Consider the following 19,896-nt stretch of genomic DNA (forward strand, 5'->3'; position numbering starts at 1 on the left):
AACGGTCGGGTTCCGCTGTTGAGATAAGACTGTCGGACACCACCCACCTCAGAACGCAGCGATGAGGTGCCAGTTACCACGCGAGCAGTGAGTTCTGACCGGCCTGGCCAACTCCCCAGGCATGCGCAGCCCGCCGGCGTATTTAGCATAACAGCGGGTGTATTTGGGGTCACGTCAGCGGCGGGACAGCCGTGTCCACCGAACATCTGGATGTTCCCCTGGTTCTTGTCTCACCTTTCACTGGCCAGCGGTGTCCGTGCTGAGCTGATTACCAGTCCCCCGGTGGCAGCGGCCCGCCGCGGAGGGGTCAGAGACCAGCAGATAGGGGAGGGACCCTGACTGTGCCTGATGGCATCGATCGCCGGAGGTTGGGGGACCCGCCCTCCGCCTCGTGCTATTGTGTGGGGCCGATTCTCCAATCCGCGGCGCGAGTGGTGGCGGCGTGCTTATTGTCGTGTGTGTGTTTGTCTGGGGCTCAGATTTCGGGAAAGAAACAACGTTGGGCCCATGATGACATGGCTGGACGTATCTCAGAGCCCAAATATCTTCCTGTTAAGCACGCTGTAGGTTGAATCAGGTTTTGAACGAACCGGAAGTAAGGGCCAGTATAACGAAGGCAGTTAACGTGGTCCCTGGTTTTCATAGCAATCCGAGGGAAGCATTTGTGAACTAGCGGATCTGTCGTGAACTTTCTCGTGGTTGCATTAGCCCGCAGTAGCTGCTGACTGGAAGTGTCCGTCACGAAGCTTAAATGAATTTTTACACATTTTGTCAAGCTCCTGAGCCTACAGGCTTGGTGTGACAGCGCAAGCATGATCAGGCCGCCGTAACGCATGCGCACATTCGTCACGTCTCTGCTCTGCACACGTCGGTGGACATTTCTGGTGTATACACTGTCCCACAAACGTTCTCGGCCAGCCCTCACCTATTCACCCCTTCGGCGGTCGTCCGTATTTACCGGGCACGCGCTGTTTGACGTGTGCCAACGCGGCCCCTGCGCCGGTCCGGTGCTTCCGGGCGGCGGCGCCGGCGGCCGGCGCGCGGGCGCTGGCGCCGACCGCAGGCCCGGTGACGGACACCGATAGGACACGCGGCGTCGGCGGTCAGGAGTGAGTCAGCCCCCAGCCCCGCTGGAGCGGCGGCAGCTGGCCCGCCGGCGGCCTGCATGGTTGGGGGGAGGGGAGCTGCGGGCCGGCTCAGGGCTGTCAGCTGTCGCGAGGCTCTGCGGTGGCGGGGGCGCGGCCACCACGTGGCGATCTGCATCGCTGGGTGAACCGTTTGGAGAGTGGCGCTCATTGAGGCGTGTTTTGTTGCGGATGTACTTGATCGCACTGGGGCTGTTCTGGGTCTGGTGCCACTATTGACGTTACGAAGGGCGGCATTGGGAAGCTGGTTCAGCGCTCACCCCAAGCAACACGCTCATGCGTGTTGCTTGGGGTCGATTCGGTTTTTCTTCGCGAGAGACGTGATCAACCATGCTCTCTCCTGGCCTCCGCCGTGCTTTCGATCTCAGCACCTTTTCCCTTTCTCAGTACTCTCCAAAGGCGCGACCGCACTGCTATTTGACTTCGGTATCATCGACCGTGGGGGCGGCCCGTTTGGACGGGAATGACGCCACGATGCGCGGGGTTCAGATGTCCGAGTACTCCTTCGGCATGCTGCATGACGCTGCTATCAGAAGCTGTGATAGTTCCAGCCGTTGTGGCTGAAGTCACGATTGCCTGAGACATGAGGAATGCCATGGACCACTCTCACAATACGATCCGTAATTTCGCAACGCACCCACGAGTCGTGAGAACGGCGTCTGATCGCGCCAAATCGCACTGCCGCTCTGGCTGTGCCAGCGGTGGCGGCTCAGCCCCACACGGCCGGGCCGCCGCCGCCGGCGAGCGAGAGGAGAGCCGGTGGAGGCCTACCACAGTGGCAACTCTAGGGCGGTGTTGCCCGGGGCAACGTCGCCGGGATGTGAATGGGACGGGCCGGCAGGCGTGGGCGGCGCTCCCGTCTGGGATGACCTAGGCGGGCGAGTGCCGGGTGTCGTTCTCCCATTGTCACCAGGCGCCCGCCCCCGTGACTAATTAACACCGTTCTGTGTAAACCGAATATATCTTTTCCGTGTGTGTCAGGGATTTATTTTGCTATTCTGGTGCAGGGAAGGGGCCCGGCCCCTCTCCCACCCCAACTTGGGCTTCAGATTCTCCCAACATTGAGAAACAAGTGGGCTAAATCCAGGGTAGAGACCCATTTTTTGTTGGTGCAGTTTCGGGGTGGGTTTTTCGTTTTCTCACTTTTTGTTGTTCACAAGGCTCAGGTTCTTTCACCACGTAATGCGTGAGTTTCGATTTACGGAAATGTTGGCTTTGTACACTTTGTGATGTTGTAACGGAGCACAAAATGAATGTCATCTCTGGTAACGTCCAGCCGTACTTAAGACGTTGAAGATTTATTACGTTTTTCGTGATAGCACCTTTTTGCCACCGGTAGCGTATTATTCAACCACGTCTAACTGGGTCGACTAGGTCTAACTAATGGGTCAGCATCCATCACACCGTGAGGTGACCACAACAGACATCAGAAATTTGCGGTAATGAGCTAGAAAGGATCCTGGAAGCGCCAGTTTGGCTTCGAGGAGCTTAAATATTGAAACGCGTGGAGCTACACTACGACGACAGTGCGACGGAATTGCGAGCTCATTTTCCCCACGTCTTTGGCCACATCATGCATCGGGAACGTAAGGGACTCGCGGTTCGCCAAACATCTCACAGCGATATCGAACCGAGCGCACCGAGCCCTCCTAGAGCAGTCCACATCCATCTGACGGCCTCCTCGGCGGCCGTCCTGTCGCCTGAACCCTCCTCGCGCGATTGATACCAGGCGCGCCTCTACTGCCCATACTTAGCTTGGCGCATTACGCAGAGGACAAAGCGCCGGCCCATCTGGGCGCCGGGGCCTGGTGCCAGACGGCGTCCTCCTGGGCGTCGGCGCTCGCTGCCGCGATATGTGTTAACGGGCGACCTTAATCGCGGCATGGCAGCGCGGTAATGGTCGGGGCCGGCCCACATACGGGCCGGTGTGGAGGGCTGTCGTGATGACTCCGCGTGTCAGTGGGCTGGCGCTGTCACTGGGGACAGGCTCCACACCTCGCATGAGCGGCACCCGCGACGCAGTGGAGCACCATCATTGTGTAAACACCCACACGTTTGGTCAGGTCAGAGTCCGGACCTGCCACACGTTCGTTGCAGGTCCGGACTCCATTGACGCGGACCTGCCCCGCAGGTCAGCTACTGTAGACCTTTGCTGATGTACGGCGACCTGCGCCAGCTGCTGTTCGGCTGTTGACTCAAGTTGTGCGCCAGTTACTGACACAATGCGTGCTAATTGGCGCCGGCCGTCTCTTTGGCGCCACTCAAGATCCGGCTGAGGGCCGGCGGAGCCTCGGTCCTCGCGGTGGGTCGCCGAGCACGTCACGCGCTCGTTTAACCCGGCTGGAGGTCGGCGGTGGGTGGTCGATGGGAGCGCAGCGGTCGCTGACCTGGCGCTGACCCGAGCTGGCCCTCGGGCGGCCGCCGGGCGACGCCGCGTCGGATGGAGATCAGTTGGCACCGGCGCAGGACGCCGAGTCGCGCACCCCGCGCGGCGCCGCCGCATGTGATGGCGGCTGACGTGAACGCGTCGTTTGTTTGTCTGTCTGTCCGTCTGTCTGTCGGGGCATCCGGCGCGAGCAGTCGATTACTGGCGGCGGCATTAATTTATGGATTAATTCGAGCGCCATCTGGCGGCCATTAAAGCCACCCTGGCTGCGCGCAAGCGGCTCAAACGTCCCGTCATCCACGGCTTTCGAGGGTGGCGGAAAACAAGAACGGCAAGATGTGCGTTATGAGCAGCGATTCTTGAGAACGGTGTGCATGGGTCTTTCTCCTTTGCTTCCGGTGTTGCTTACATGTTGTGTCTATATTTTTCCACTGCAGCACTAAGATTTTTGAAACAATGGTATGTTGATGTAAACAATGGCATGCACAGTATCATTGCTTACCGACTAGAGAATCGCCAGATGGAGTCAGGTTTAACGGATGTGTCCTAATATTTCCGACCCAAGATATGAAAATGACTCTCATGGCGCTCACAGCGCCATAAACATTGAACAAACCATTCATGGCATTTTTGGGCAGATAAATCCGTCTGACATCCGTGACGAATGACGCTTATCCCGGACTAACCAATGCATTAGCCGCACTCAGCTCGGCTGAGCCAGGCAGCGCGCGGACGGCGGGCTGGGCACAGCGCAACCAACGAACTTCATACCGCCTGCCGCTGTCAGGGCCATTAGCCGTCCATAACTCTCGCATGACCTGCGCGTCGTCGGCGGCCGGCCGTGCCGTACGTCAGCGGCGGCCGGCTCCGGTCACGCCCGACCGCGAATGGTGGTTCCGGCCGGTCGGTGGCCGCTTCCTCCGGCGCCGGTAATTGTCGCGGCCCGGGCGCCGGCTGCCCGGCGCGGCCCGGGCGCCGCCGGACGCTGCTCCGAGCGCCGCCGTCCCCTGGCGTGCCTCCAAGGACCGCCCCGTCCGCCTGTCACTCGCCGCCGCTGGCCTGGCGGCGCTGATCGAGTGACGGACGCGCTGCCGTCGGCCGGCCCGGCCCGGGCTGCGTCGTCCACCGTCCGAACGGCCCCTCTCCCCCACGTGACGTCATCGATGGTCGTCGACCTCGCGGCAGCCGGCTGGATCCCCCGCCAGCTGACTGCCGGTGACGCCGGCGGCGCTGTGACCGAATCGGCCGTGCCCGCGCCTTTTGTTAAAATCGGAGCCGATCGCTATTTTGCCCACTGGTCGGATGACGTCAGCGGTTAAGACCATGTGCAGCATCTCGATGTGGAGGAGCGTAACTCAACGTTTCCCTTCAGTGTGGCCAAACGCACTATTCAAATGCATCCACTGTCACTTCTGTACGTATGCTCAACTTGCTTGGGGGGCCTTTTCATTCAAACTGGCGACGGCCTCGCCTTGGACTGAGAGGAAATGACTATCTGGCGGAGGATCGCGGCGGTATTGCCGTAGGCGCCTTTGGCGCGCAGGAGAGCGCGCGTAGTTGGCTGATTCGTAGCGCCGTTGTGCGTCGAGTCGTTCGTAATGAGCCGCTTAGTGTTGAGCGCGCCAGCCGGCCTGCTTTACGGCCTGCCAGCGACGACTTTCCTTCTGTCTTTCACTCAACAAGTCCCCGTCGATGCTGTACTGTCGTAAACGCTTGGGCGATTAGCACCTCCCACGCCTTCTGGGACCGGAAGCTTCACTCTCGGGCACATTCGGCGGTCGTCATTGGCTCATACATCTGCACCCGGTGCAGACCGACCTGGAGACTTAAGTGCGTTCCTATGTAGGCTATCACGTACGTGTGCCCACCAGGTGGAGCAAGTAGACCATGCCATTTCAGCCGCAGTGCGGGGACTCCATACACGCGAGACCCCGAGTGGGAAATGTTGGCAAGAAGGCAGGCTTATTTCGAACGTTGCCTTTGAACACTGCACGCTATTTGCCGGACTCCAGTTCATTTCGGTCTGCGGGACCGCGTCACCATCGCCGCCCGTCGCCGGCGGACGGGTCACAGATGGTCTGCGTGCCGGCAGCGGTCTGGGCGCGGGGGCCGCGCATCCGTCACGCTCAGTCCTGGGGGTCGGCCGGCGGGGGGGGGGGGACGGGTCGGACGGCGAAGGTCAAGGTCGGCCGCCGCGTCTGGAGCGGCTCACAGAATCAATTGGAGTGGTCTGCCGCAGGGGCGCGGCCACCACCGGGGTCGGCGGGCTCCGAGCCCCGGCCAACACCAGGCTCGACGACCTGTGCTCGCGTTTTGCACAACCGAAATAGCATCAAACTGGACTGGAGCCGGTTGGTTTGGTCTCGGACCTCGGCCACCGTCAGCGGCGGGGTGACGCCCGTGACAGGGCCGGAGCGGATCGATCGAGCCGTCGGATGTCGCCATTCACAAACGGGCTTCAACAGCTCGGCTGTTGCTGTTTGGCAATGCTGCCAACGGTCACTGAATTGGGGTGGTAGTTGTCAGGTAGACACTCGCAGGTGCTACGCGTGGAGCTGTGCGTGACTGTGTACGCCCTGCTGGGAACATCGCACTCGCACCCGTCCTACACTGCAGCTGCGGGCGGGAAAGGACAGTGTCTGCCTCGCCACCTCCTCAGAACCGAGATGTGCGGGAGGTGGCTCGATTGTGACAAACACCGGCTCTTCCCCGTCGGCTCGGCGCACGCTCCGCACCGGCGGCGCCGCCGTTCGCTGGAGCGGAAGCCGTCTCGGGCGTCGAATCGCCTCTCGCCGGAAGCGCTACTGGTTTCCGCCGGGGATGGGAACGGGGGGGGGGGGGGAGGGGCCGCCCGGTGTGGTGCCTCGCGTAGGGAGGGAGGAGGAGGGGGAGGGGGAGGAGTTGCAGGCATCGCTGAGACGGTTTTGAAACCGTTGGGACTCTGAACGAAACATTTGCGGCATGATTTTAACCTTGATACGTAATCGTTTAATGGCCATTCGTTCCAAGTCGGTCAGTGTTAGACGCGCGGAGGCATTGCAGATTAAAAACTGTGACGTCTCAGGGTGCAGGTGTGGGTTTGCTGGATAAGTGTGATTGGTAGCATCAAGATGCTGGGTGCTTAGTCTAAGTGGTATCTGAAATCAGTATGTATTGCTAATCGATGCATTATTAGACCTCTTTGTGTGCAATGACCAGTGTGGTTCATCCGGTGCTTGTTTGCCTAGTAGGTACCGATTTTATGTTTGTTGGTCACCCAAGACGAGGTCATTTGCGTTGGGCATAATCAATGACGACATATGTGGCGAACATGATCCCCAGCTCCATTTGCGTCGAGCGTAATCTGTGCGATTAGTTTCATTGCTCGTCAGCCTCCAACCAGTCAGAGTAAACAGCCCAGCCAGTCGCGCAAATTGACTGAAGTTGATGGATGATAATTGGGTTGATGGGAAACTAGTTTCAGGCTCATCAAGCGCCCCCTCGCTTCAAGCGCTGTTTCCGTTGCTGGCGTGATGGCCGTTTTTAAAGCCTCTTGATCGCCGACATACCTTTTGAACGCCGGCATACCTCGTGATCGCCGGCACACCTCTTGATCGCCGACATGCTTGAGCTGTGGTCGGTGGCCGCCTGTAGTATGCAACGGCATCACGTACAGGGCATGCCTGGCCCGAATAGTGGCTATATTTACCCTCCTGTTTGGGTGCGAGACATGCCGGCATGCGACGACGTCCTTCCGGGTGACATTCCGGCCTGTCCTTTATGAATTGCGGACGAACTGACCCTGCGGTGCCCAAGTCTCGGCTCTGCGGTGAGCGGCCGAGAATTGAATTACTGATAGCCGTTTGAAACAATAAGCAGGTCCGCAAAACTGTGGACCTGCGGCCAAATGTTGCTTGCGCCAATGCCGCGGGCCTCGAACTGGACATTCACTTGGTCTACGTCTAGTTATATATGCTAAAGCTCGTTTAGGAATACCGCTATAAATCCACTACTCAGAAGTACACATCATTATATTGGCATGAGACAAACTCCTGCAATATTCATATGTGCGCCGTCTTGCTTTGGCCAAAACGGGAAGTGATGCGTGTAGATCTTGTGCACATGACGCAGAATTATGGCGGATTGGTTCTAGCAAGAAGCGCATGCGCAAAGCTTTCCTTCGCATTGCTCCAGCCTGACGGCGACGCCATGCCACCGGCAAACCCGCAGTATTTTTCCGAGCTGGAATCGACCGATTGCAAGCGTTTTGCTGTCCCAACGCGAAACCGCCGTCACCACCAAGCGTCCCGCCAGCTGCGCTATGTCACGATACCACTTTCGCTGCACTGTGGACTGCGGTGTCCATTCTGAGACCTCTCCTGCCCTGCGGTGACGCTGACCTGCCGCGACAGTGTCACGCTGAACTTGATCTCTCGCGGCTCGGAACGTTTCATGGAAGGGGAAGGGGGGGGGGGGGGCAGCCGACCGCGGCTCGCCCTCCAGCTGGGGACGACCTGGCCCGAGCTGGGGACGAACCACGCCGAGCTGCGGACCACACGCGTTGCTTCGGCGATCTAGCCCAGTTGATCCGCTGCTGCAGGCCGAGTTGATCCGCCGCTGCAGGCCGCGCAAAAACAGCGGCCGTGCCGTGACTGCGCCTTTCATCGCCGCGCCACGATTGCAAGCAGCCGTCACCGCTGCGCCACGATCGTAAAACACCGCCGCCGGCATCGGTTGCGCAACAGCCGATTGTGTTGCAGGATCCGGTGGCGTGGTTTGCGCGGTGTGCGTGCTTGTGGCGCCTTTAGGAGACCCTGGGCGTCACCCTCGCATTACAACGTTGACAGCGTTTCATTAGCCACCAGAGACTCCAGACGTTATCAGAGGCCCCGTCGTCTTCAAAAGGTTATTAACAACGTTGTTGTTATCCAAACCTTGAGACAAACGTTACCAGTGGCTCAATAATATCTCAAATTCGTCAAACTCTACCACGGGCTTTAGGCGCACCTGGACTCCAGAGGCTCCAAACGTCATAGGAGCCTACGGATGGATTGTATGAGGTTCAATGAATTACCCAGTGCTCCATGCATCACGACAATCCGCCTGGTCGTTCGGATGGCTCCCCTTTTCATCGGATGGCTCCCCTTGTCATCGAACGACTCACTTCGCCATCGGATGACTCCACTTGTCATCGAATAACTCCCTTTGTTATCGGATGACTCGTCTTGCCATCGGATGACTCTCGACAGCATCGGATGACCCCCTCTGCCATCGGAGGACTTTCCTTGTCATCAGACGTTGTCATCGACATTGCATGACGCGTGACCCTGGTTTTGAACCACTTCTGAATGCTGGCCTGCCTGCCATGACGACAACAGCCGTCGGATGCAGGGACTACGTCTGTTGGAAACTTATGTAGCCCTCGTTTTGTTTACTTCGTCCTGCGACAACGGGCCAATGCTACCCTATGGTGGACTTCGTAGCATCAGTCTGTGAACATCGCGCCTTCTCCACGCTTGACCCGTCGCGAGGCTTCAGGTGGCGTCGGTTATCCAACACAGGATGCTCCTCGTACTAATCGAGGTTGACGCACAGCGATTATGCCATTGATTAATCGATATTGCTGCATTTTTGCTGTGTTGTGAAAGGCAATGCGCAGTGGTTAAGAAGAATCCGTTTTAGGAGGCTGTTGACACAGGGCCATCCGGGAGGACTAAAATTCTTCTGCAGTCTTTTTGCGCCACATACCGGCAAAGTAACAAGGAGGTTTGGGATTGGTACTCTGTCTCAGGTGACGCTAACACACTCGCCTTTCATGGCTAGTGCGTGATTGCTCCATCTAGCAGTTCCAAAATGCCGGAGTGAATGGAATTATCTGGCGATTCCACTCTAGCAAATGGCTAAAAGTTAGGCGCGATGGTGGGAAGTTCACCCATTCACCGGTTTCGCCACGCATTCCCAGACAATCATGGAAGATTCATGCCTGCAGTGCAGTTGCTTTTGTGAAATTGAAGCTATGATGCTTTTGAGCACACGTGCTAGTCAGTGGCGGCATACCTCGCCACTGACTAGAGGGCCGGCCGCCGCCACTGCTGCACGCACCCCATGACGAGCAGCTGACCCCGGCGGGGTGTCGGTCCTCGCGCCGTCGTCGGTCCTCGCGCCGTCGTCGGTCCTCGCGCCGTCGTCGGTCCTCGCGCCGTCGTCGGTCCTCGCGCGGTCGTCGGTCCCCGCGCGGTCGTCGGTCCCCGCGCGGTCGTCGGTCCTCGCGCCGTCGTCGGTCCCCGCGCGGTCGTCGGTCCCCGCGCGGTCGTCGGTCCTCGTGCCGTCGTCGGTCCTCGCGCGGTCGTCGGTCCTCGTGCCGTCGTCGGTCCTCGCGCCGTCGTCGGTCCTCGTGCCGTCGTCGGTCCTCGCGCCGTCGTCGGTCCTCGCGCGGTCGTCGGTCCTCGCGCGGTCGTCGGTCTTCGCGCGGTCGTCGGTCCTCGCGCGGTCGTCGGTCCCCGCGCGGTCGTCGGTCCCCGCGCGGCCGTCGGTCCCCGCGCGGTCGAGGGCCCTCGCGCCTTCGTCGGTCCTCGCTCGGCCGTCGTTCCCGTCGCATGACACGCCACCAGACACGTCTCGAACGCTGCCGGGTGGGCGTGGCACGAGCGTCATCCAGCGGTGCTTTAGAGCGCTCGCGGCGGATCGCCAGTCGCCAGCCGCCAGCCACCCAGAACTTTAATCTGATTCCAATGGCTCTGAATTAATTGGGCGCTGTCGTCCCGAATTTCATGGCCGAGTCTATCGACTCGGCTGCAGTTCCTTGGGGAGCGACGCGACGGTGCCGGCGCGCTGGGGATGTATATCAGACGCAACAGTTGTCGTCCAGGGGGTTGAAGCGCGTTGCCGACTGGCGCCGCTGCATTTCCCAACAGCATCATGTTTACGCCCCTTCGCTGCGCCGAAGGCTGTGTCCATCTTCTGTCCCGTCGCGAACGATGTTGTCGCCAACTCGGCCCTGGGGAAATTCCTTGACAGAAACTTGCAGACGTACACCGGAACAATTTTAGTAGCAGTGAACCCGTACCGAGAGCTCAGCATCTACGGCCAGGTGAGCCATGAGCATGCGCGGGCGCCGTGCGCTCAGATGTTGAAGCGTCGTTGTTGTTTTGCTCAATGTTGAGCGTTCTGAGCCAGGCCAATCGTTTGTGTAGTCAGCCGGTTGAATGAATTCATGGAGTGAACGTTTGCGTCGTGCTGTTTGCCTTCCGAACGCGCATGCGCTCCACGAGCGCCGCAACTCACGCCGACGCGTGACTGGAAAGTCGGCATGCCCCGCTGCATCATCAAAACACACCCCGACCGCGTGACCCACTCTCCATTCCGTTGGTATCCGTTGTAAATGACTGGGCCCCTGCGCATGTATGCCTCGCTTGCGTTTGGTCATTTCCGTCTTTTGTGCGGCTGGTTAGCGCTTCACGGGCTGCGGTCGTCTCACGTGCGCCAGTTTGAGTGTCGTCGTCTGCTCACCGACGGATGCCGTTGCAGGACGCCATCTTCTCGTACCGCGGGCGGAAGCTGGGCTCCATGGAGCCGCACATCTACGCGCTGGCGGAGGCAGCGTACACGGCTCTGAAGAGGGGCGACGGCAACCAGGTATGAACGCATCCAGCTGTGTGACAGGCGAACGGTCCGTTTGGCTGGGTCTCGTGTCTGGCGTTCGCTGGACTGTAATCGGTCTTGTACATCACCAAGTTACCATTTTTCACATATTGGAGGCTTCTTGAGTCACTTCACCCATACCAAAACCTGGCCATCTCCCTAACCCCGCAGTGCGTGATAATTACCATCGTCTGAAGCCACCTGTTGTTCCTAGCACTCCCAACCACATCGTAGCTCCTTGCGTCCTCCACATTCGCGTGCGATGCGCTCCGCTCGGGCTGACCCGTGACCTTCGCCGGCGGCAGTCGTGCGTGATCTCGGGCGAGAGCGGCGCCGGTAAAACGGAGACCACCAAGTTCATCCTGCAGTACCTCTGCTCGGTCACCTCCGGCGTCAGCACCTGGGTCGAGCAGCAGATCCTCGAGGCCAACACCATCCTGGAGGCGTTCGGTGAGTTAGCGGTGGGCGAGTCAAGGCCTGCCCAGAAGGTGTCTCCGTCTCAGCCAGGCGCGATCCCGCCGACACTGCTGGCCGCTCCGGTTCGGTGGGTTAAAGGAGGCGCAGAGGGTGTGAATCCGTGAGGGTGAAGGAATGACGGGCGGTTTCACACACACGCACTTGCTGAGGTCAACTTAGTGCGCCCATTTGCTTGCTGCGCTAAGGTGGACCTCGTGGGGGAGGCGTGCGCCCGCATTGCATGGAAGCCGGAGTGGTAGAATTTCTACTAGAGGCGTAACTTTATTTACCTCCGGGGCCTGAGCACCTCCCCACTACTGCCTTGGATGCATGTTGGCAAAGAGGGAATTCTGGGTCAAATAAACACAGAGCAATTACCTGAGCTGTTGGTGTGCTGGGCTGGGCTATTGGTCTCATGTTCATTCCTTACCAAATAGTATCCTGCAGGTACCCAATATTTTGTCATGCTAGATCATTGATATGTTAAGCCAGTCTGCAAACGTTTGGCAAGTTTTCAAATGATAACGCATGGATCGGGATAATGAACAAATGAATGCAATATGCGGCAGCTGTTAAAGGTACAGGGTGGCCCAGATAAAAGTTAACGCATGTTTTTCTAAGCGGTGGCAGGTGTATTTAGCACATAATCGTGGCTATGATGGTTATCCAACACGTTTAGCGACGCCGGTAGTCGTGGGTGATCCCTCACCAACATTTGCTGAAATATTTTGCTGTGAATTACACCCTATTCTAAGCTTTTCACAAAAAGGCAACTCAGTTATTTCAAAGGGAAGTCATTCCTCTGCAGAAAATCAATTTCCAATATGCGAGGCACGAAATAGTTTTTTCAGCTTAACATCGGTAACGCGAATTAAGGTGGCCGAAATCCTGGGAGACATAAGGTTTTGGGAGTAGGCTAGGTTAGTCTTTTTGGTTGAGCCTCACCAACCGGTTTAAGAAAATGGCACCCCTGCTTTCCAATCTAGTTCTTTCCACTGTCATGTAGCCTTTGTGTGCAGTGCACGCACTTCCACTTACAATATGGAACGGGGTTCTAGTCTTTGTTGCGGAGTATTGCTCAATATTCAGTATGAAAATATAATTGAAATAGTCAACACCAGTTTGGAGCCTCTTGTCATTTTCATTCGTGTAAATTTCATTCATTCATGGACGCATTTCCATCACTTGGCTGGCTAGCTCCAGCTTCAAGCCAGTTGCCGTGGTAGTTTTATCAGTGATAAATCTAGCGGCACATTCCCTAGGTTTCCTGCTACGATGTAATAGCGGTTTTGGCCTTTGTTCGAGGAAACTTTTCGCAAGGTGCGCCATGACAGGAATGACGGACTGAAATGCGCGCAGGAATCTGGGCCATGCTGCTGAACTGCCTCCCATTCGTGCCTTGAAAGTGCTCTCTGCCGTGTCTCATAATGGCGCGCACGCAATCTGCAAGACTGCGCCTGTATCGTTTGGATATCTTTCGTGTGGTTGGCTTCCTTCGCGCCTGGTGCCTGCATGGCCACGTACGAGTGGCTGTCAACTGTCAGTTTCAAGTGTGTGGCCGTTGCTGTGCAAACAACCGCTTTGTGTTTGATCACCTGAAACCCTTGAGTCATCCGAGTGTGGTGTAAGCATCGTGCTAGGCTTCTGTGAATTGATAGGCTCACTTTGACCCAGCATCCGCTGTGAAACGAAGTCGTTTTCAAACGCTTGGTTTTGTCGTTGGTGAACAAGATATAACAGCGGCTAGCGAGGGATTGTCTGATTCCTGCGAGATTGAGAATTCCCAGTGTCCCACTGCACTTGCAGTGGCGATGAGAAACGACGCATGCGTCTATGTTATTCTAACCAGGTAGCGATGCAGCAGGCAGCAGCACTTTCTCGGTTTACGAGGCGCTCTAATTACCACGCTTCTGAGGAGGGTCTAATCTGGCCAGCAAACTACTTACAGCGAGGCTGTAAGCAATTTGTTGCACCGGTCAGGGCTTCAAAACAACCATCAGCAACCCCCGGTCTGCGGCGGATGCGTTCCCCATCTTCTGCCGCTGTTGAACAGCCTAACCACGAGGTGGCAGCCGCGGCTCTGAAAGGTCACAAGGTCGGCAGCAGGTCATGTGGCTGATGTTGGTGGGCACACAACGGTATGATCTGACTTATTAGGGATGCATTCTCCATCATTCAGCTCGGACAAGAAGTGCGGCAGGCCGAGGCGTGTGGGTTTTTCTCAAACAGTACTATGCACGCGCGTGATTGTAAACCTGACGCCAACAGGTAGTTTTGCCTGATCCTTCTCCAAACGACGAGTGACCGTGATTTTGAGCTGCGGATCTGCACGCTTCTATGTCCTCTACAGTCTCGCTGCGTGCCGCGGCCTGCAAAGAAGATTGATGCCACTTTTACCGCAATTTAATCAAGACGGTGACTAGCCCGCAACTCCCTGCCTGCTGCCTGCCGACGAATCGTCGGAAGGGTGGAGAGAATCGCTGAAGATTGTTTTGTTGGACGCGACGCCCTAAAACAGTCACACGTCCGGCCGTCAAGCAGTTACACGTCCGGCCGTCAAGCAGTTACTCGTCCGGCCGTCAAGCAGTTACACGTCCGGCCGTCAAGCTCGCTGAGGCATCGTCAGTCCACCAGGCAGACAAAAAAACTTTATGGGATCTGATTTCCTTTTCAGTGACAAGAGGCGTTTGTGGAACTGGGTTCCAGGAATGGTTTGGTCGCACTGAATTGTTGGTTGTCCGGGATGACAAAAGCTCGCCCGATTTCCAATAGCGCCGGCTGTGATTCGGGACGAATGGGTCCTTTGCGCGAGCACAAGAACTGGGCCAACTCGATTAACGAAGAGGGGCCACAGTAGTTCTTGGAGTGGTGTGTCGCGTCCCCTTCTTACTTTGATTCCAATCAAATGAACAACTAGATCGCCCTATGGGAGGGCTTGATGCTCCAGAGTCCTGGTGCGCGAGGCGCTCGGTCCCAGGCTCTGCCTTGATCAGGAGGCTCCGGTCAGTCGTGCGCCCCCTCCCCCCCCCCCCTCCCGCTCCCGTCACCCCTGCGGAAGATGGCAGTCCAGACGCGGCTCGGTTTTAGTTGATTAGCCTGGCTGCTGTCGGGGGCGTTCCGCCGTCCGACGGGCGGCCAGAGCCAGAGACGCCCCCTCCCCTTCCCCCTCTCCCTCGGAGACGACTCGTCCGCGCCGCCGCCGGCAGGAAATGAGGCCACCAAATCACCGGTGCCGTGCCTTATCGAATGACCGAGTAAATCCGGGACGAAAATGTTTTGCCGCGATGTGGAGGGCTCGCGGCTGCGGGGTTGGGCGTGAGCTCAAAAAGGATTCGCAGGTCGCGTTCCGCTACAAGTGGTGGCGATGCAGCAGCTTCTGCTCGCAGACCCTTGCGCGAAATATGTATTCACGCCGCACTGGTGAACGGTTCAGCATAAATCGTCCGATGTTAGCCCGTGACAAATGATAGGGGCGACATTTGCTTTGCACTGCAGTTGGCAGTGCTGAGGTACCTCTGCGCGCGACGCCACTCAGGTACAAGATCATGCGTGCGCGTCATACGTGCAAGCAGTCGCAACGCTGGCAAGGCCCACCGACACCGCCGTCGACTGCAGAAGGCGGAGACAGGACAGGCTGGAGCCCGGGGTTCGACGGCGCTCTGTTGCAGCCAGCATCAGGACGACGGCGGGCCGTGTGATGCCTGCGGTCTGCCCCGCCCCAGCTAACGAGACGGCTGGGACGGTAAAAAGCGGCCAAAAAACGCTGACTCACGTACTTGAGAAGCCCAGAGATGGGACGCATGGGTTGGAGATTGGAAGGAAGCTTGAGCCTGGCGCCGGCTCCGCGGGGTCTCGCGTTGTGGCAGCACGTTCTGATGCTAGTAGGGGCGCTATCGTTTGGGCGTCAGCTCGGCTTAAGGCTGCAGTTCGAGGCAAGGGGTGTCAGTGCCGTGTGACGTTAGTGTGGCGATGTTTGCAACTAGGTCGAACAAACCGCGCCACGACAATTTTTGTCTACTGCTTTGAGAGAACTCAAACAGACCCGGAATGAAATTCTGCGGAATAGTCAGCGCAAGAATAAAGTCGTCGGGCCGTGAAGGCAGATTTCATAGCATGTGCCACCTGAATGTCCGTAATCTGCAAACTTATAAACCTTAGGGGAAAAGTTGGATCCCGTCCAGGAGGCCCGGCAAACTCCATCGTTCGGGAAATCCGACCGATGGAATGCTTTATAGTCCTTGGGTCTGAAAACTATGATAACCATAAAGTGTCATTGCAATAACAGCTTAACGTAATCTATGGCCATTTTATCGCCAAAGTAATCGAAATGAGTTATTCTGAGGAGCATCCAGAAATAAATTCCTGCGTCCCCTTTCAGCCCACCAGCTTGCAAGCATGAAGCACGTCCGGAACGGGAGTATGACGGGATGAGCCAGACGGGAGTAGGCTGGGATGAACCAGACGGGAGTAGGCCAGGATGAACCAGACCAGAGTAGGCCGGGATGAACCAGACGAGAGTAGGCCAGGACGAGCACGCCCGGCCGCCGACAGACGGTAGCCCCTGGCGCCGGCGGCTGCCGGCTGGCGCGGCCGGGAGCTGTCCGTCCACTCCTGGCCCGCCCGGCAGTCTCGGCCGTGATAACGGGCAATCATCGCGCTCATTCAGCGCCGGTCGGTGTGTTCGCTGGGCTGCCATTAGTCGGGCTCGTCGGACACGCCGGCCGACGCCGCCGCAGGGTCGTCAGCTGCGCGCGCGGGAGGCGCCTACAAACACCCCCCGCGAGGCAGTGGCGACGAGACGCGGTGCCGCGGAGCTGGGGAGTGCTGACAAAGCCGGCAAGGCGAGCGTCTCAGTGCAACCACGCGTGAAAGTCTCAAGGTTGTAGAAGGGGTGATAAGGCATGGCTAGCAGGCACGGGATGTATCTGCCACTCTTTTGTCATGCCGCAGCAGAACCTATGGCGGTGTGACACAGGCGCTGTGGAGGTGGAGGCGCTCTGCCAGCCGTGGTGACGACGGCTCGTTGGGATGCACGGGTCTCGCGCGTGAGGCGAAGTAGAGCTTGTGATCGGCTTGTTAGGAGCCTACACTGTGCCTGGCCAGTAGCACATTCGGCTGCCTCGTAAAGGCCAAGCCACGCGGCTGTGATGACCTGGCGCTGGCGGCAATGATGCGTTGCAGCCTCATCTCCACGTCTCGCCCGCGGCAATTCTGCCGCCTCGTAAACGACGCCGCCGGTGTAGTCGTTACCCTTTCCGGGTCCGACGAATATTTCTGAAGTGGAGCCGGCAGAGGGTTTATGGGGATTGTGCCGACTCCCTCAAACCAAGTCGCAGCAAGAGCAGGGTAATCCGACGCTTTTCACAGCCAGCACTTGAAAGCCTTCTCTGTTATTGATGCAGGGCAAACGGTGTGGATTCTAGACGCCTCGCACTGCGCATCTGAATGATTTGGTACGCGCAGTGCAGCACACTGCACAGCGCACGTGCATTTGCTGTTTTGTTAGGGATGTAACGCATGCCTTCGCGCAACCTTTTTATGGGGCACCAGCGACCGCGACGGGCTTCCTGCGGGCAGTGCGGGGCCCTGTAACAAAGGATTGAGCCCAGAATCGAACCCGGGTCTCCAGCGTGGAAGTCGGAGACCATTCCAATGTCGCCATCACGATTCGCTCGTCCGGACCAGCTATTTTTGCGCATTGCAGGTAACGCCAAGACGGTGCGCAACGACAACTCGTCGCGCTTCGGGCGCTTCATGCAGGTGTGCTTCGACTCGCACTGGCACATCAAGGGCTGCATCATGCAGGACTACCTGCTAGAGCAGTCGCGCATCACGTTCCAGGGGCCGGACGAGCGCAACTACCACGTCTTCTACCAGCTGGTGGCGGCGGCGCAGGTGAGACACCAACCACGTCTTCTACCAGCTGGCGATGGCGGCACAGGTAAGACACTAACCACGTCTTCTACCAGCTGGTGGCGGCGGCGCAGGTGAGACACTAACCACGTCTTCTACCAGCTGGTGGCGGCGGCGCAGGTGAGACACTAACCACGTCTTCTACCAGCTGGTGGCGGCGGCGCAGGTGAGACACTAACTACGTCTTCTACCAGCTGGTGGCGGCGGCGCAGGTGAGACACTAACCACGTCTTCTACCAGCTGGTGGCGGCGGCGCAGGTAAGACACTAACCACGTCTTCTACCAGCTGGTGGCGGCGGCGCAGGTGAGACACTAACCACGTCTTCTACCGGCTGGTGGCGGCGGCGCAGGTGAGACACTAACCACGTCTTCTACCAGCTGGTGGCGGCGGCGCAGGTGAGACCTTACCACATCTTGTACCAGCTGATGGCGGCGGCGCATGTGAGACACCACCACATCTTCTACCAGCTGATGGCGGCGGTGCAGGTGAGACACTACCACGTCTTCTACCAGCTGGTGACGGCGGCGTAGGTGAGACCCGTTTAGCACGTGCTGGTGAATCGTGCTAGAACATGCCATGTCATAGCATAAAATAATAAAACTTTTCGGCCTGGTGAAACATGGTATAATGCCATGGTATTATAAAACGTGGTCAGCATGCTGCTTGAATATCTAGCGCATTAAAACGTGGACACTACGCATCTGCCGCCAAGCCCTGTGGGTTCACCCTGTGCCGCCAGACCGGGCGTGTCACTGATGACCGTCCCCCCCCCCCCCCCGCTTGAAATCACCGCCACCAGTAAATAAAGCATGCCTCACTTGCGGCGTGTTCTATGATCTAGTGACCCCTTAGTTGATGTCACATGATGTGAGCACGTTCATATCACCATGTTGTACAAGCTGGCAGCTGATAAAGCATGTCTCTAGCGAAGCATGTTCTATCAGCTGGTGATAGCGCCCACAGCGAAGTACGGTCAGCAACGGGTGCCTACAAGGGATGCGTTGGTCAGATGGAGTCCTGTAATGCAGTGGCATAGGCGCAGCGTTTGAGCGTTAGTACGAACACACTACTGCAATGGAGCACGTAATTGGGCAGCAAGCCGCTCATGATGCGCAGTTCGCTGACCAGCCTGCGCTGCGCATTGTAGCACTGGCCCATCAGGGAGGGTGATCAATGCCCTGCGGTTATACGTCGGGGTCAGCCCAGAGCTTGCGCGTCTGGCCCCTGTGCGTCCTCCATGCTCGGCGGCAGCCTCGGCAGACTGTTGGACCTTACCGGACCCGCCAGCGGCGCTGACCTCGGCCGGGGCGGGCCGGGAGCCATCGCTGCGCTGTTGCGCGCCCCGCCACCGGTGACTACAATCCGAGGCCGTGCTGGGATGGGTATAACGACGCGCACCGTGCGGAATGTGGAGGCTTGCATCTCGACGCTGTTTGGCATTCGCTGCGGACGACACGCGCGTTACTGTAGCCACCCGGAGTTTGACGTACTCTGTGGGGAAGCTCGCAAAAGCAAATAGCTGGCAAGTCAGATAAATACGGTTGGTGCATGCATAACCCAGGCCAAAGCAATCGGCATCCGTAGCGCGTGGCGTAGAGACCAGCACCAGCTCCGACCGGGGCTCGGCGCTGGTGCTGACCGCCCGGCTCCAGCTCCCCCGACCGGAGCTCGGCGCTGGTGCTGGCCACTTGGCTCCAGCTACCCCGGCCCTCTCCTCGCCAACAGAGGAACTCCGAACTGGCCGCTCAGCTCCGGCTGCGGCCAGCCCCCACTAACCCACCTGACGGCTCCTCCCCTCCCCCAGCGGGACGCGGAGCTGGCGGCCCAGTTCCATCTGCGGCCGGCCGCCGACTACAGCTACCTGCACCAGTCAGGCTGCGTGCGGCTGGATGGCGTGAACGACGCTGAGCGGTTCGACGCACTGCGGCTGGCCTTCAGCGTGCTGCAGATCCCGCAGGAGGTCTCGGACGGCCTCTACGCCACGCTGGCCGCCATCCTCTGGCTGGGCAACATCAACTTCCAGGTGCGCGGACGGCGGCCGGCGTCGGCGTGGACGCGGACAGGAGGTGGAGGGTGTGTGGAAGGTGGGGGTGACTTGTGCGGGTATGGGGGAGGGAGGGGAAACAGTAGACGATCGGGAGCAGTTTTTTTCTTGTCGCCGTCCATCAGCCACGCCGGCTCAGAACAAGTATATGACGTGTGCGAGTAAATACGGATCAGAGTAAGGCCGGGTGTGTGTGTGCGTGGGGGGGGGAGGGGGAAGGTAACTGAGCTGACGAGCACGTGGAGAAAGGAGATGGACGATGAGACTGGTGGAGGGGAAAGGATGTGACAAGTGGCGCGAGGAGGGCGTGGGCGATCTGGACACTGGTCCC

At 58.4% G+C, this 19,896-nt stretch overlaps 1 protein-coding gene across 1 annotated transcript in view; it reads left to right on the top strand.

Annotated features, from left to right (window-relative positions):
• Positions 1–19,896, top strand: part of LOC119101836 (myosin-I heavy chain-like) — a 78,612-nt gene that overhangs the window by 23,846 nt on the left and 34,870 nt on the right. The window contains 5 exon segments of the mRNA XM_037225263.1: positions 10,538–10,600; positions 11,038–11,145; positions 11,457–11,601; positions 17,312–17,502; positions 19,326–19,544. Coding sequence (XP_037081158.1) covers positions 10,538–10,600; positions 11,038–11,145; positions 11,457–11,601; positions 17,312–17,502; positions 19,326–19,544 — 726 coding nt within the window.

This window comes from Pollicipes pollicipes, unplaced genomic scaffold, assembly GCF_011947565.3.
Source record: "Pollicipes pollicipes isolate AB1234 unplaced genomic scaffold, Ppol_2.1 Scaffold_2555;HRSCAF=2994_pilon_pilon_pilon, whole genome shotgun sequence".
Taxonomy (NCBI): domain Eukaryota; kingdom Metazoa; phylum Arthropoda; class Thecostraca; order Pollicipedomorpha; family Pollicipedidae; genus Pollicipes; species Pollicipes pollicipes.